This window comes from Lynx rufus, unplaced genomic scaffold (assembly GCF_022079265.1).
Source record: "Lynx rufus isolate CCGP_SWC_20201006 ecotype Redwood Valley unplaced genomic scaffold, mLynRuf1.p SCAF_1, whole genome shotgun sequence".
Taxonomy (NCBI): domain Eukaryota; kingdom Metazoa; phylum Chordata; class Mammalia; order Carnivora; family Felidae; genus Lynx; species Lynx rufus.
This window is the reverse complement of record NW_025814823.1, coordinates 473,044-491,558: the sequence shown is the minus strand read 5'-3', so window position 1 is coordinate 491,558 and position 18,515 is coordinate 473,044. Positions and strand designations below refer to the sequence as shown.

At 35.4% G+C, this 18,515-nt stretch overlaps 1 protein-coding gene across 1 annotated transcript in view; it reads right to left on the bottom strand.

The window, feature by feature from the left end:
- The window catches only part of RNF17 (ring finger protein 17), a 122,645-nt gene that overhangs the window by 13,553 nt on the left and 90,577 nt on the right, over positions 1–18,515 (bottom strand). The window contains exons 27-30 of the mRNA XM_047077378.1: positions 8,601–8,720; positions 7,334–7,414; positions 5,005–5,130; positions 3,225–3,281 (exon numbers count right to left, since the gene is read on the bottom strand). Coding sequence (XP_046933334.1) covers positions 3,225–3,281; positions 5,005–5,130; positions 7,334–7,414; positions 8,601–8,720 — 384 coding nt within the window. The remainder of the gene's footprint in view (positions 1–3,224; positions 3,282–5,004; positions 5,131–7,333; positions 7,415–8,600; positions 8,721–18,515) is intronic.

Below are 18,515 nucleotides of genomic sequence, written 5' to 3'. Positions count from 1 at the left end.
TCTGATGTGTAGAAAGGGGACTTTTTTTCTATTCACATTTCTACAGTATTTATTTTTAGAATATATACCTTATATATTCTATATATAACTATATAATATATAAGGTATATACCTTATAATAAAAACTAAAATAATATATGAAATGCCAAAGGAAGATTCAAGTTAAAATCGCCAAAAAAAAAAAAAAAGTGTGCTGTCTTTAAACTCTAAAAAAGCATAACCAAAAACTAAAACTTATGTGATTCCCAAGAGGATCCTGGCAGTCAGCAGTTATTAAACGCAAAGGTATTATAAAAATTTGGATGTTTTAAAAAAAATTCTTTTAATGTTTATTTATTTTTGAGAGAGAGAGAGAGAGACAAGAGAGAGACAGAATGCGAGCGGGGGTGGGGTAGACAGAAAGGGAAACACAGAATCTGAAGCAGGCTCCAGGCTCTGAGCTGTCAGCACAGAGTCTGATGCGGGGCTTGAACTCACAAACCAGGAGATCATGACCTGTTCCGAAGTTGGATGCTCAACTGACTGAGCCACCCAGGTTCCCCTGGGTGTTTTTTTTTTTTTTTTTTAAAGAAAGCTTTAAAAGATTCTTAAATGTGGTAATTAGCATAAAAAGTAAAATAATCACATTTAAATTTGTAGATTAATTTATTAATATTTAACATTTCCAAACTGGTGGCAAAACAGAACAAAATCTATCTGAACCACTTAGTAGAGTTCAGCAAAAAGTGACTATGGCTGCTAAATTTTACTGATTTGTTACAAAGCACTTGACAATAAGTTTGCTATTTTTATAATCATAGGAATAAAATTCTACTTATTAATAATGAAACTTTCATTAAAACTCTTCCTGCATCAAAAAGCACAAGTGACAAAAGAAAAAAAAAAGACTTCGTTAAGATATAAAATTTTGGTGCTTTAAAGGACACCATTAAGAAAGTGAAAAGACAACCCACAAAATGGGAGGAAATACCTGCCAATCGTATTTCTGATAAAGGACTTATATACAGAATATAAAGAACTCTTACAATTCAACAAAAACAACCCAACTAAAAATGGGCAGGAGATTTTTTCATTCTTTTTTACCTTTATTTTCTATTTTTTTCTGGATTTATTGAAATATAATTGACATATAACATTGTATTAGTGCAAGGTATGCAACGTAATTATTTAATACATGTATATACTTTGAAATGACTACCACAAAAGGTTCACACCAATAACCTCATAATAGTTATAAAATTTTTTTTCTGATAAAAACATTTACTATCAACTCTCTTAGCAACTTTCAAGTATACAATACAGTGTTGTTAACTATAATCACCATGTTGTACATTACATCCCCAGGACTTACATCTGGAAGTTTGTATCTTTTGATGCCTTCATGCATTTCCCCCTCTCCTCATCCCTTACCCCTGGCAACCACCAATCTGTTGTATCTGAGTTCAGTTTTTTTTTTTTTTTTTTTTTTTTAGATTCCATGTATTAGATCATACCGTATTTTTGACTTATTTCACTTAACATAATGCCTTCAAGATTCATCTATGTTGTCAAAAATGGCACGAGTTCCTTTTTATGGCCAAATAGAATACTATTCCAGTGTGTACAAACATACAGCCTCACACCACACACCCCACATCTTTATCCATTCATCCGCTGATGGCCACTTAGGCTGTTTCCAGGTTGTGGCTATTGTAAATAATTCTGCAATGGGCATGGGGTACAGCACACATTTCTTCAAGACAGTGAAGTTTCCTCTGAATACATGCCTAGTGAAATTGAGAATGACAGTTCTATTTTTATTTTTTGAGGAAACTTCATACTATTTTCCATAGTGGTTGTACCAATGTACATACCCACCATGGTGCACAAGGGTTTCCTTTTTCTCTACATCCTCACCAGCACTTCTTTTTGTCTTTTTGATGATGGCCATTCTAACATGTGTGAGGTGACACCTCATTGTGGTTTTGATTTGCATTTCCCTGATGATTAGTGATGCTGAGCACCTTTTCATGTGTCTGTTGGTTATTTGTACATCTTCTTTGAAAAAATGTCTGTTTAGTTCCTGTGTCTACTTTTTAATCAGATTATTATTTACTATTGATTTGTGTAAGTTTTTATATATTTTGGATATTATGACTTATCAGATATTTGATTTTCGAACACTTCTTCCCATTCTGTAGGCTGCCTTTTTATTTTGTTGATGGTTTCTTTTGCTGTGCCGAGCTTCTTGGTTTGATATAGTCCCACTTGTTTAATTTTGTGTTTGTTGGCTTTGCTTTTGGTGTCAAATCCTGGGAAGAGTATTTGAACAGAAATTTCTTCAAAGAAAATATACAAATGGCCAAAAAAAGAGCATATGAAAAGATGCTCACCATCATCAGTCACCAGAGAAAAGCAAATCAAAACTACAATGAAATACCACTTCACACCTATCCTAGGATGGCAGGGCGGGGGGTGGGGGTGGGGGGGGAGTCAGATAACAAGTGTTGATAAGGATATGGAAAAAAAAATGGAACCCTGGAGACTCCTAGTATAAGAGTAAAATGGTGCATTCCCTTTGGAAAACAGTCTCAAAGTTCCTTAAAATGGTAAAAAGTCACTATATGACTCAGCAATTCCACTGGTAGGAATCAGGTCCATATCCAAGAGAAGTGAAAACAGATGTCCACATAAAAACTTGTATGCAAATGTTCACAGCTTTATTCACAATTGCAAAAAGGTGGAAACCCAACTGTCCATCAACCGATGAATGGATAAACAAAATGTAGTATATCCATGTAATGGAAAGTTATTCATCAATAATAAGGATACATACTGCCACGTGAATGAAGCTTAAAAATGTTATTCTAGTAAAAGAAACTGTGTTACAAAGGGCTACATATTATGTGATTCTCTTTATATAAAACGTCCAAAATAGGAAAATCCAGAGAGACAGATTACTGGTCTCCAGGAAACTGGGAAAGGAAAGTGACTCCTGTTGGTATGGGGTTTCTTTCTGGAATGATGAAATGTTGTGGAATTAAGTAGTTGTGATGATTGCACAACTCTGAATATACTGAACACCCACTGCATTGTACATTTTAAGATGGTGAATTTTATAGCATGTAAATTATATCTCAATAAAGCTGTTATAAAAGAAAATGCTTATTGCTTCCTGATCTTATATTAGATCCCCTGTATTGATGAAGTATCCAAGTTTCCAAAATGTTTGGATTGTAACTTACCTCAAATCTTATTTCCCATCTTTCGTCCTCATACTTTTTATCATAATCTGTTAGTTTCTGAAATAATAAAGTATTGTTAACTAATAAACCAAATTCAACTATATAATATTTTTAAGGCACTTTCATATTTTGTCCCCACAAAAACTGGGTGCATGTCCTTGTTGGCATTCATGCAGTTATTTTGGGTTAACTATACAAAAATCTAATGTTCTGAGTAATCTTCATAGTGCAACAAGAAGAATCTTCAAAATCATGTTAAACACACGTCAATGGTAATTATAGCTACCCTTGAACAACATGAGGGTTAGGGGCATCGACCCCCCACCACACACAGTGGAAAATCCACATATAACTTTTTACTCCCTAAAAACGTAACTGTTGACCAGAAGGCTTACCAATAAAAAAAAAAAAGAAAACAGTTGATTAACACATATTTTATATGTTATATGTATTCTATATTGTATTCTTATTATAAAGTAAGCTAGAGAAAATGTTAAGTCATAAGGAAGAGAAGATACATTTACAGTACTGTAAAAAAGTCCACACATAAGTGGACCCACGCAGTTCAAACCTGTGTCGTTCAAGGGCCAACTGCAAAGAGGAGTTCTTACCTCTTCTTTTATTTATTTATTTATTTTTTTTTAATTTTTTTTTTCAACGTTTTTATTTATTTTTGGGACAGAGAGAGACAGAGCATGAACGGGGGAGGGGCAGAGAGAGAGGGAGACACAGAATCGGAAACAGGCTCTAGGCTCCAAGCCATCAGCCCAGAGCCCGACGCGGGGCTCGAACTCACGGACCGCAAGATCGTGACCTGGCTGAAGTCGGACGCCCAACCGACTGCGCCACCCAGGCGCCCCTTACCTCTTCTTTTAAATGTTCACACTGAAGAGTACAACGGGAGGGGAGGGACTTAGTAATCTTTATAAAACCAGTTTAACAGATGGAACACCTTTCATACAAACACATGAGTACAAATACACATGAGCACACATATACACACCACACACACCCCCCTGCTCAAAAGAAAAAGCTGGCAGTGAGAATTACATGTACAAAGTAATATCACATTTCTAAGTGTGAGAAATAGTTTTCTATATTGAACTGAACATTCAATATTTGGTTGTGTCCTGTCATGAAAATGAGTATTTAAAAATGTAACAAGTGAACTGTAAGTCTAGAAATAAAAAATATCTTGCTATATAAAATGTTAATGTTATTATTTATGATGGATTCCCTATTGCCACTAAGTATTTATGGCATCTTGCAATGTGAAAACATATCTATGACAGGCTAATTGTTTTTTAAAATATAAAAAACAGAAACACTGGAAAACTGAAAGGAGCTATTTCTTGAAGCTAAGCTTAAAATCCAGAAGCAAAATGGGGAAAATGTTAAAATGTCAAATAAATGGAAAAAAAATTTATCTGGGGAGAGAATCCTTTTCTGGCAGCAAATTCTATTAAGATTTGTATGTATATGTTCAAACAGCATATGTATAAAACAACATTAGATACTGGATGGTCTTTTCACTAGGTTTGAAGATACAGAAACATTAAATGAATCTTAATGCAATTAAAGTCTTTTTTTAGGACATTTAGGACATAAAGCATGACATAGTGTATTGTTTCCTCAACAGATAATTTAAAAATTCTCTATATTCTCTTAACATATCAAACACAACCATATTGAAGACTTAAAGTGTAAGGCAAAATATGACATTTTATCCAGAATCAGTTTTTCAATAATTTAGGTTCTTATAGAAAAACAGCTCACTTACTTCTTTCAATATCTCTTCAGAATGCTCAAAAGTACAGTATTTATGGTATGCCATAAAATAAGAAAGTGACATTCCATCAAAATAGAGATGAATCGATAATTTCCCCCATGGGTTTTCGGGTAATTCCTGTTTAATTTCAATAAAGATTATTATTATAAAATAAAGTCTGTTTGAAGATTCAAAGTTTATAGCAGGCAAATATGATGTTAGAGTTCTGACAATCGCAGTTTTACCAGTTTGACTAGTGGCTCATTTCATAAAATTTTCTTCCTGGCATTTTGGCAGGTTATAAAACAGTAATTCTACTATTATAGTTTCTGTAAAATATATTTACATGTAAGATAGTTTGCTAGTTATTTACTAGAAAATTACATCATCTTTAAATAATACTAATCATTTACACTAAGTAGAAGGAGAAAGAAAAGGTATGTTCAGAGGTAAAGAAATGAAGTTTTGTTAAAAATCCAAAAATGACAGAATCAGAAGACATCAATGACTGTCTAGAAGGAGGAGTTAGGATAATGGCTTAAACTCTTAAGTCCACTTAGCATTATTAGGTACTGAACATGTACGTAGCTGATAGGCTGATCATTTTTCATTTATACTTGGTACCACCTTAGTCCAAACTCCTGTCTCTACTGAGTTTCTATAATTGCTTTCCAGCAGACCTCCCTGCTTCTATCTTTTCTACTCTCTAGCTTTTCTCAGTGCAGCAGAGTGAAAATACTAGAACGTTAAAGGTAGATCATGTCACTCCTTTGCCCAAGCCCTTGAGTGGCTGCCTTTGTCAGCTTGACAGCTGAAGCTTTCACAAACCTCTCCCCACCCCCAATCCTTTTCTATCGTGCTCCTTCTGCTCCAGCCCCAGTGGCTTCTCTGCCAGTCCTCGAACACCCCAGGCATGCTCCAGCCTTGGAGCTCTCTGCACTATTCTCCAGACATCTCATGGTTGGTCCTCTCACCATTTTAGAATCTTTACTCCTATCTCATTTTTTGCAGTGTGGCCTCCCTTGACCACTGTGTTTAAAATGTTAACTTCTCCCCTGCCCCACTTTCCCATCAGCCCTTCCTGCTTTGTTTTCTTCCTAGCACTTGCCACAACCTAATATACCTTGTATTTTATGTTTTTTATTTTGTTTCCCACTGCTGAAATGGAAACTCCATGAAGGCAGACATCTGACTATTCAGTCCATTGCTGTACCTCCAGGTTGAGACTGGAGTCAGTCAGTATTTCTTAGTATATAAAGTCACAGGAGCAAGTCTGGGTAAGGTCTGTTATGGCAGTAAGGGCTGTAGGGCATGCACATTCATGGTTTCTGACAATTTCAGCAGCCTTGGGTACACTATGAATTGTTCTCCTGTGTTAAGCTAAACAGCAAAGAATTTTGATCTCTATCTTACTGCCATGATTTTCCACAAGGGCTATGAATAACCGGAGAGGGGCTCTTGGTACTAACATCAGCAACATTAAAGCTTCTGTACTGTTTTATATAAGTAGGTCTGTGGCTCTTGTTCAGTCTTTATCATCCTGTAGTCAGTCACCTTTCATACAGAAATACTTTCCTTACAGTGTTTGTATCGTTCTACTGGAATCCTCAAACATAGCTGCAGATCAATCTCATTACCTCACTGCTCAGAAACCTCCAATGGGCTCCACTTATTCACCTCTACCTCTCTTAAATCCTATTCACCACCACTTCTCCTCACAAAACCTCTTTTATTCTAGCCAAACAGTTATGCTATTTCCTAATTGTACCGTGCCCGGTTCTGTTTCTTTACGCTTACTTATGAATTCTATTCCCCTGGTCAGGAGAACTTTCCCAACTTTTAAGGGCTACCTCACTTACCATCTCTAAGTTCCTATTACACTTACTCTTTTTACCAGTCACTTGGCTCTTGGCACGTCACTTTGTAGTGTGAAGTTTTTAGGTTTATATCTTACATCTAGTTGTTTCACCAACTACATAAGGTCTTTGAGCACAGGGGCTCACCTGCACCTCACACAGTGCTACGGACATGGTCACATCCTGAGAACTACTATGTATGTTTATAAACATCTCCAATTCTTTGATACTGCTCCTTATTAGGTTGTTAATAAAGAACCTTTCAGATTCCTGACTTTAGTGCTTATGAAAGTTCTCAGGAACTTGCTCAAAATTAGATTTAAAACAAGCCTAGAAACCAAAGTGGTAACTTTTCTATGTTAGTGAATAAGTTATATTCAAATAGGAACATTTTTCATCATTAAAATATCCCTCAAATTATGTTACCTACAACACATTATGGCCAATAACTTAAATCAACAATATATGCCTTGAATATAAATTACCATAATGTGAATTTCCACCTCTCTCTTCGAAAGCAGTTCCTGAAGGAGTTCTATTGCATCTGGTTGCCAGACATTCCCAACCTATTTGGGATTAATAAACTCAGATTCTTTCACAGTTTCACAAAATATGACAGAGCAGAAAGCAAATGAAGTTATATAAAAGTAGCCATAAACAGGTAACGGGAGACAGTAGTATAAGCTATACGAGCAGTTTCGAGCAGTTTTAAGAGAATATCATGGCCATATGAAACTAATAATTTGTCTGAGCTTCCTTCCCTCACTACAGTTCTCTCTTAAAGCATTTTAGGCTTTAAAAATATAAACCTACATTAAAAACAAAGCATCACAAAAATTTTTTTTAAAACACCAATATACCAATGTGGTGCTTGGATAATGCCTAAAATAGGTATTTCTTAAGGAGCAGTGATTGTCGTGTTTTTAATGTTAAGACATTCATGTGGCAAAGAATTGGGGCCTCCTGCCAAAAGCCACTGAGGAGTCTCAACTTTCCACCAATGCCACGTGAAAGCGATTTGGAGGCAGATCCTCTACCCCAGTGAACCCTTCAGATGACTGTACATATCCATGCAGTTTTACTAGGGGCTCTGAGCCAAAACCACTCAGCTAAGCTGATCCTAATCCCTGAACCACAGAAACTATATGAAAGAAAAAAAAGTTTATTGTTGATTTAGACTACTACGTTTTAGCTTAATTTGTCATGCAGCAAGAGATAATTAATACACCACTTCTTTATCTGATTTCCAGCTTCAAATCTGTTGTGATTTTATTTGAGGAAGAAATAACTAAATTTTAACAGTCTTACACTTACCCATCTATGAAGATATTAGGTCTCTTTACTTATTCAGATTTTTTTAAATGTTTATTTTTGAGAGAGACAGAGAGACAGAGACAGAGACAGAGCGTGTGTGGGGGAGGGGCAGAGAGAGAGGGAGACACAGAATCCCAAGCAGGCTCCAGGCTTTGAGCTATCAGCACAGAGGCCAATGTGGGGTTCTAACTTGTGAACTGCACAATCATGACCTGAGCTGAAGTCAGATGATTAACTGACTGAGCCACCCAGGCTCCTCTCAGATTTTTTTTTTTTTTATCCTTCAGTTTGATTTTGTAGTTTTCTTCATAAAGGCCTTTTAGCTGGCTTAAGAAACTTATTTCTAAGTATTTTATTATTTTTGCTACAACTGAAAGGGATTGTTAATAAAAAGACAATATTTAAAATTAATCATCCTACAAGTTACAATTTACTCACAGATTTGGTATTATAGAGCTGGCAAGGAATACAAAACTGGGGTATATCAGGATATAGTAAAATAGGGTAAAGGTGACATTGTGGAATCTTCTCGGTGAATCCATGATCTAAATATTGTACCTGAAACAGAACAAATAAAATTTATAATTTAAATTTACTATTAAAAACTAGGGGCCAGTAGGGACTCTTAGGTATTTAAAAAAACAGACATCCTAGAAAGAGATCTAAATGGATTTGAAAATTTTCCAGAAAAAAAGAAACATTGTATTCCTTAATTCCATACAGTGTATTAAATTTCATTGTCAAAAGTTTTTTTTTTACACATAAACCAGCTTTCTTTTTTAAGAGTCTTCTGAGATTTACAAATTCCTTTAGAATTTCTTTTGAAGATAATTTGTTTTGTTTTTCCTAAGTATTTTAGAAGCACTGGTTTACATTTAATAAAGGAGTATACTGGTTTGTTTTCTTGTTGAATTTTAAGAGTTCTTCACACATTTTGGATAATAGTCCTTCATAAGATGTGTCTTTTGCAAATATTTTCTCCCACTGTGTGGCTTGTGTTCTCATTCTTTTGACATTGGCTTTCACAGGGGAAGTTTTTCATTTAAATAAGGTCCAGTTTATCCCTTATTTTATGGGTCTTCTGTGCGATATCTAAAAAAGTCATTACCATCCCCAAGGTCATTGAGGTTTTCTCTGCTATCTTCTAGGAATTTTATAGTTTGTGTTTTACATTTAGGTCTATGATCCATTTTGAGTTAATTTTTTTGAAGAGTGTAAAAGTCTGGGTCCAGGTCCATTTTTGTGTGTGTGGATGATCACTTGTTTCTGCAGCATTTACTGAAAAGACCATCTTTGCTTAGTTGTTTTGCCTTTGCTCCTTTGTCAAAGATTAGTTGACTATATTTTTGTGGGTCTATTTCTAGGCTCTCTATTTTGTTCCATTGTTCCATTTGTTTATTTTTATTTTTCTGCTAATACCACAATATCTCAATTACTGTGACCTTATAGTTAAATTTTGAAGTAAGGTAGCATCAGTCCTCTGATTTTGTTCTTCTCCTTTGTGTTGGCTATTCTGGGTCTTTTGCCTCTCCCTATAAACTTTAAAATAAATTTGTTGATATCCACAAAACAACCTGCTGGGATTCTGACTGGCATTGCATTGCATCTATAGATAAATCTGGGAAGAACTGACATTTTGACAATATTGAGTCTTCCTATTCATGAACTAGAATATCCCTCCAGTCATTTTGTTCTTTGATTTTGTTCATCAGTTTTGTAGTTTTCCTTGTATAGATAGATCTTGTACATATTCAGTTAGAGTTATACCTAAGTATTTTGGTTTTTTGGGTGCTAATGGAAATGGTATTGTATTCTCAGTTTTAAACTCCACTTGTTCATTGCTGGTCTATAGGAAAGTGACTGACTTTTGTATATTAACCTTGTATCCTGCAACCTTGCTATAATTGCTTAGAGTTCTAGGAATTTTCTTGTTCATTCTTTTGCATGTCATCTGTAAACAAAGTTCTTCCTTTCTAATTTATCTTTTATTTCCTTTTATCTGATTGCATTAGCTAGTACTTCTATTATGATGTTGAAAAGGAATGGTAAGAGGGAATATCTTTGCCTTGCTCCTGCTCTTAGTGAGAAAGTCATGAGGTTTTCACCATTAAGTATGATGTTAGCTGTAAGTTTTTTGTAGTTTTTTTTTTAATCAGGGTAGGAAGTTCCTCTCTATACCTATTACAGAGACTTTTTAGTATGAATGGGTATTAGATCCTCTCAAAAGCTTTCTCTGCATCTACTGATATGATCATGTGATTTTTCTTTTTCATCCTGTTGATGTGATACATTACATTAGCCAATTTTCAAATGTTGAATCAGCCTTGAACACCTGGGATAACCATTTGGTCATGATGTATATAATTACTTTTATACATTGTGGATTTGATTTTCTACTATTTGGTTGAGGATTTTTGTATCTATATTCCTGATACTGGTCTGTAGCTTTGTTTTCTTGTAATGTTGTTGTCTATTTTTGGTATTACAGTAATGCCGGCCTCATAGAATGAGTTAGGAAGTATTTCCTTTGCTTCTATCTTCTGAAAGAGATCTTAGTAAAATATCTTCCTTAAATATTTGGTAGAATTTACCAATGAAACCATCTGGGCCAGGTGCTTTTTGTTTTGGAAGGTTATGAATTACTAATTCAATTTCTTTATTAGATATAGGACTATTCAGATTTTCTATTTCTCTGTGTGGGTTTTGACAAATTGTGTCATTTTAAGGAATTTGTTCATCGAGGCTGTCAAATTTGTGAGTATAGATCCACTCATAATATTCCTTTATTATCTTTTCATGTGCCCTCTTTCATTTCTGATATTAGTAATTTGTGTCCTCTCTTTTTCTTAATTAGCCTGGTTGCAAGCTTAATGATTTTATTGATCTTTTCAATGAAACAACTTTTAATCTCATAGATTTTCTTTCTTGATTTTCTGTTTTCAATTTCATTAATTTCAGCTCAAATTCTTATTTTTTTCAGCTTAACTTTGGATTTAATTTTTTCTTTTTGTAGTTTCCTCAGGTGGAAACTTAGAAAATTGATTTTAATCTTTGTTCTTTTCTAATATATGCATTTAATGCTGTGAATTTCCTCTAAGCAATGCTTTCATTGCATCTCATAAGTTTTGATAAGTGTTTTCATTTTCATTTAGCTCAAAATATTTTTAAATTTCTCTTGAGATTTCTTCCTTGACCCATGTGTATTTTAGAAATTTGTTGTTAAATCTCTATGTATTTTGGGATTATCGTTCTGTTACTGGTTTCTAGTTTAATTCCATTCTGGTCTGAGACCCGACACTGATTTCTACCTCTTTAAACTTAAAGTGTGTCTTATGGCTCAGAATGTGGTATATCTTGATAAATATTCCATGTGAGTTTGAGAAGAATGTATTATTGTTCAATGAATTAGTCCAGAGATGCCACTTATATCCAGTTGATTGATGGTATTTTTGAGTTCAACTATGTCCTTACTGATTCTCTGCTTGCTAGACCTGTCAGTTCTGATAGAGTGTTGAAGTCCACAACTATGTTAGTGGGTATTTCTCTTTCCAACTTTATTAGTTTTTGCCTCGTGCAGATTTACTCTTTTGTTGTTACACACATACATATTAGGAACTGTAATGTCTTCTTAGAGAATTGACTCCTCTGTCATTATGTAATGCCCTTCTTTATCCCTGATAACTTTCCTGCTTTGAAGTCTACTCTGAAATTATAGATATCCCTGCTTTCTTCCAATGAGTGTTGGCACAGAATATTTTTCTCTATCCACTCATTTTTTTCCACTCATTTTAAATCTATATGTGTCTTATACTCAAAGTGGGTTTCTTGTAGACAACATACAGTTAATTGGTACATTTATTTGTTACTATTTTCCATTTACTGCTTTTGTTCTTTGTTCTTGTTTTCCACTATTTTTCTGCCTTGTGGTTTTAAATGAGCATTTTATATAATTGCATTTTCTTTTTCTTAGCATATCAATTATACTTTTTAAAAAGCAATTTTTAGGGGCAACTGGGTGGCTCAGTCAGTTAAGCATCTGACTATTCATCTCAGCTCAGGTCTTGATCTCTTGGTTGTGAGTTCAAGCCCCACGTTGGGCTCCACACTGGGCATGAAGCCTACTTAAAAAAAAAAGCAATTTTTAGTGGTTTCCATTTAGTTTACTATAATACTGAATTATTATCATTATTAAACATTTACACTGAATCCAAAGTCTATTTTCAAAAAACATTTACCACTTTGCAGGTATCATGAATACCTTATAACAAAACAATCCTAATTCCTTTCTTCCATTCCTTGTACTATGGTTATCTATTTCACTTATATTTAAGCAAGCATACATATGCATTTGGTATATTTGTATATACGTACATAAGCATATATACTAACCACACTGTTGCTATCATTACTTTGAACTATTATGCTACATCAATTAAGAATAAGAAAACTCCAAGTTTTATCTCCACTTATTCCTTCTTCAGTTCTCTTTACTTAGATCTGAGTTTCTGACCTTTATTATTTTCCTTCTCTTTAAAGAATTTTTTGTACTATTTCTTGCAAGGCAGGTCTACTAGCAACAAGTTCAATTTTTGTTTCTCTGTGAAAGTCTTTGTTTATCACTCAGTTTTGAAGGTTAATTTCACAGTTTGGTGGGATGTTTTTCTTAAGATTTTAAACATTTAAACCCACCTTCTTGTTTGTATGGCTTCTGAGGAGAAATTGGATGTAATTCTTAATTTTTTTAAAAGTTTATTTATTTTGAGAGAGAGTGAGAATGCGCATGTGAGCAGGGAAGGGGCAGAGAAAGAGGGAAAGAGAATCCCAAGCAGGCTCACAACGTGAGCACAGAGCCCAACGTGGGGCTAAATCCCATGAACCATGAAATCATGACCTGAACTGAAATCAAGAGTCAGACGCTTAACCAGCTGAGCCACCCAGCTGCCCCTGGATCTAATTCTTTGTCTCTCTATAGGTGAGGTCCATTTTTCCTCTGGCTTTTTTCAGGATTTTTTCTTTAATTTTCTGTAATTCCAAATGATATGCCCAGGTGTAGTTTAAAAAATTTTTGTTTTTGCATTTATCCTGGTTAGTGTTCTCTTACCTGCTGGAACTGTGGTTGAGTGTCTGACATTAATTTGGGGAAAATTCTCAGTTGTAATTATTTCAAATACTTTTTCAATCCTTTCTTTCTTTTACTGGTATTCACATTATCCATATGTTATATCTTTTGTAGTTGTCCTTGGGTATTTGAATTTTTTTTTCAGTCTTTGTTCTCTTTTCAGTTTGGGAGGTCTCAAGATGTGTGGTGTGTGTGTATGTACACACACACACACACACACACACACACACAATCTGTGTCCAGTCTACTAATAAGTCCATCAAATGCATTCATTTTTGTTTATGTATTTATCTCTACTTTGTCTTTTCTTAGTATTTTTCTCTCTCTGCTTACACTGTCCATGTGTTCTTGCACAGTCTACTTTATCCACAAGAACCCTTTTCATATTAATCATAGTTGTTTTAAATTCTCAGGTAATTCCAACATCTCTGTCATGTCTTGTTCTAATGTGTCTCTGTCTCTTCCAGTTGTGTTTTTTGTTTTAATATGCATTCCAATTTTTTTTCTTTTTAAAAGTTAAAATTTATTTAAAAAAATTTTTTAATGTTTATTTTTGAGACAGAGACAGAGTGAAAGTAGGGGAGGGGCAGAGAGAGAGGGAGAAACAGAATCTGAAACAGGCTCCAGGCTCTGAGCTGTCAGCACAGAGCCCGACGCGGGGCTCAAACCCACAAACCGTGAGATCATGACCTGAGCCAAAGTCAGACGCTTAACCGACTGAGCCACCCCGGCACCCCTTAAAATTTTTTTTAATGTTTACTTTTTAGAGAAAGAGAGAGAGCACGAGTGGGCAGAGGGCAGGGAGAGAGAGAGGGAGACACACAGTTCGAAGCAGGCTCCAGGCTCTGAGCTGTCAAAACAGAGCCTGACATGGGGTTCGAGCCCACAAACCATGAGATCATGACCCGAGCCGAAGTGAGATGCCCAACTGACATGTCACCCAGGCGCCCTGTTAAAATTTATTTTAATTGACATATAACATTAGTTTCAGGTATACAAATAATGACTTGATATTTGTATATAATGTGAAATGATTGCCACAATAAATCTAGTTAACATCCATCGCCATAAATTTTTTTGTGTGAGAGGAAAACTTTAAGGTTTACTCTTAGCAATGTTCAAATATACAATATAGTATTATTATAGTATTAACTATAGTCACCATGCTGTACATCCCCATGATTTATTTTATAGCTGGATGTTTGTATTTGTTGATCCTTCACCCACTTTGTACACCCCCACCCCTTCATCTCTTGGAACCACCAATCTGTTCTCTGTATCCATGAGCTTAGTATTTTTTGATACTGATGGTGTTTTGTTTTTTATATTCCACAAATAAGTGAGATCATGTGGTATTTGTCCTTCTCTAACTTTATTTCACTTAGCAGAATGCCCTCAAGATCCATTCATATTGTTGCAAATGGCAAGTTTTCTTTCTTTTTTTGTGACTGAATATTCCATTGCATGCATGTGTGCGCGTGTATGTGTGTGTGTGTACATATACATGCATCAATAGACCACTTAGGTTGCTTCCATATCTTGGCTATTGTAAATAATGCTGCAATGAACATGGGGGTGCATATACATACATATATATGTGTGTGTGTGTGTGTGTGTGTGTGTGTGTGTGTGTGTATATATATATATATATATATATATATATATTTTGCATACAGCTTTTTGAGTGTTTTCATTTCCTTCAGATAAATATCCAGAAATGGACTTTCTGGATATGATAGTTCTATTTTAATTTTTTGAGGAACCTCCATACTGTTTTTCTGTAGTGGTTGTACCAATTTACATTCCCAGCGCACAAGGGTTCTCTTCTGTCCACATTCTCACCAACACTTGTTATTTCTTGACTTTTTAATAACAGTCCTAACAAGTACGAAGTGATATTGTAGCTTTGAGGTGCATTTCCCTAAAGATTAGTGATTTTGAGCACATTTTCATGTACATGCTGGTCATCTGTATGTCTTCTTTGGAAACATGTCTATTCAGATCCTCTACCAAATTTCCAGATTGTTTTTTGCTATTGAGTTATATGGGTTCTTTATATATCTTGAATATTAGCACCTTATCAGATACATGATTTGCAAATATTTTCTCCCATTTGACAAGTTGCCTATTCATTTTATTGATGGTTTCCTTTGCTGTGGGAAATTTTTTAGTTTGATGTAGTCCTAGGTATTTATTTTTGCTTTGGCAGCCTTTGATGGGTCACCAAGACCCATCATCAAGGAGTTATTGCCTGTGTTTTCTTCTAGGAGTTTTATGGTTTCAGGTCCTTATTTCAAATATTTGATCCATTTTGAGTTAATTTTTGTGTATAGCATATGATATAATCCAGTTTCATTCTTTTGCATGTTGCCGTCCAGTTTTCCCAACACCTTTGTTGAAGAGAAGGTCTTTTCCCCATTGTATATTCTTGGTTCCTTTGTCATAAATTAATTGACTACATAAGCATTCGTTTATTTCTGGGCTTTCTATTCTCTTCCACTGCATCTGTTTTTATGCCAGTGCCATACTGTTTTGAGGTACTTTTTAAAGTTAATAAGGAATGTCAATAAGTGATTTTGCCAAATGTTTTGAAATTAACATATTACTATTTAATTGGGTTGGTTCGGCAATCAGCATTTAAAAAAATGAAATAGCACTGAATAAAAGGTATCTGAGTACATTACAGATAGTTAGGGTGAGTACAGTTTAATGTAATATATTTTTTTTAACATTTTATTTTTAAGAAATCTCTACACCCAATGTGGGGCTCAAACTCACAACCCCAACATCCAGAGTCACATGCTTCACCAACTGAGCCACCCACGCACCCCTAATGTAATTATTTTTTTTTCAATATATGAAATTTATTGTCAAATTGGTTTCCATACAACACCCAGTGCTCATCCCAAAAGGTGCCCTCCCTCAATACCCATCACCCACCCTCTCCTCCCTCCCACCCCCCATCAACCCTCAGTTTGTTCTCACTTTTTAAGAGTCTTTTATGCTTTGGCTCTCTCCCACTCTAACCTTTTTTTTTTTCCTTCCCCTCCCCCATGGGTTTCTGTTAAGTTTCTCAGGATCCACATAAGAGTGAAAATATATGGTATCTGTCTTTCTCAGATATGGCTTATTTCACTTAGCATAACACTCTCCAGTTCCATCCACGTTGCTACAAAAGGCCATATTTCATTCTTTCTCATTGCCAGTAGTATTCCTTTGTATATACAAACCACAATTTCTTTATCCATTCATCAGTTGATGGACATTTAGGCTCTTTCCAGAATTTGGTTATTGTTGAAAGTGCTGCTATAAACATTGGGGAACAAGTGCCCCTATGCATCAGCACTCCTGTATCCATTGGGTAAATTCCTAGCAGTGCTATTGCTGGGTCATAGGGTTGATCTATTTTTAATTTTTTGAGGAACCTCCACACTGTTTTCCAGAGCGGCTGCACCAGTTTGCATTCCCACCAACAGTGCAAGAGGGTTCCCGTTTCTCCACATCCTCGCCAGCATCTATAGACTCCTGATTTGTTCATTTTAGCCACTCTGACTGGCGTGAGGTGGTATTGCTTTGTATTTCCCTGATGAGGAGCGACGCTGAGCATCTTTTCATGTGCCTGTTGGCCATCCAGATGTCTTCTTTAGAGAAGTGTCTATTCATGTTTTCTGCCCATTTCTTCACTGGATTATTTGTTTTTCGGGTGTGGAGTTTGGTGAGCTCTTCATAGGTTTTGGATACTAGCCCTTTGTCTGATATGTCATCTGCAAATATCTTTTCCCATTCCGTTGGTTGCCTTTTAGTTTTGTTGGTTGTTTCCTTTGCTGTGCAGAAGCTTTTTATCTTCATGAGGTCGCAGTAGTTCGTTTTTGCTTTTAATACCCTTGCCTTTGGGGATGTGTCAAGTAAGAAATTTCTACGACTGAGGTCAGAGAGGTCTTCTCCTGCTTTCTCCTCTAAGGTTTTGATGGTTTCCTGCCTCACATTCAGGTCCTTTATCCATTTTGAGTTTATTTTTGTGAATGGTGTGAGAAAGTGGTCTAGTTTCAACCTTCTGCATGTTGCTGTCCAGTTCTCCCAGCACCATTTGTTAAAGAGACTGTCTTTTTCCCATTGGATGTTCTTTCCTGCTTTGTCAAAGATGAGTTGGCCGTACGTTTGTGGGTCTAGTTCTGGGGTTTCTATTCTATTCCATTGGTCTATGTGTCTGTTTTTGTGCCAATACCATGCTGTCTTGATGATGACAGCTTTGTAGTCAAGGCTAAAGTCTGGGATTGTGATGCCTCCTGCTTTGGTCTTCTTCTTCAAAATTACTTTGGCTATTCGGGGCCTTTTGTGGTTCCATATGAATTTTAGGATTGCTTGTTCTAGTTTCGAGAGGAATGCTGGTGCAATTTTGATTGGGACTGCATTGAATGTGTAGATAGCTTTGGGTAGTATTGACATTTTGACAATATTTATTCTTCCGATCCATGAGCACAGAATGTTTTTCCATTGCTTTATATCTTCTTCAATTTCCTTCATAAGCTTTCTACAGTTTTTAGCATACAGATCTTTTACATCTTTGGTTAGATTTATCCCTAGGTATTTTATGCTTCTTGCTGCAATTGTGAATGGGATCAGTTTCTTTATTTGTCTTTCTGTTGCTTCATTATTAGTGTATGAATGCAACTGATTTCTGTACATTGATTTTGTATCCTGCAACTTTGCTAAATTCATGTATCAGTTCTAGCAGACTCGTGGTGGAGTCTATCGGATTTTCCATGTATAATATCATGTCATCTGCAAAAAGCGAAAGCTTGACTTCATCTTTGCCAATTTTGATGCCTTTGATTTCCTTTCGTTGTCTGATTGCTGATGCCAGCACTTCCAACACTATGTTAAACAACAGCGGTGAGAGTGGACATCCCTGTCGTGTTCCTGATCTCAGGGAAAAAACTCTCAGTTTTTCCCCATTGAGGATGATGTTAGCTATGGGCTTTTCATAAATGACTTTTATGATCTTTAAGTATGTTCCTTCTATCCCGACTTTCTCGAGGGGTTTTATTAAGAAAGTTTGCTGAATTTTGTCAAAGGCCTTTTCTGCATTAACAGGATCACATGGTTCTTATCGTTTCTTTTATTAATGTGATGTATCACGTTGATTGATTTGTGAATGTTGAACCAGCCCTGCATCCCAGGAATGAATCCCACTTGATCATGGTGAATAATTCTTTTTATATGCTGTTGAATTC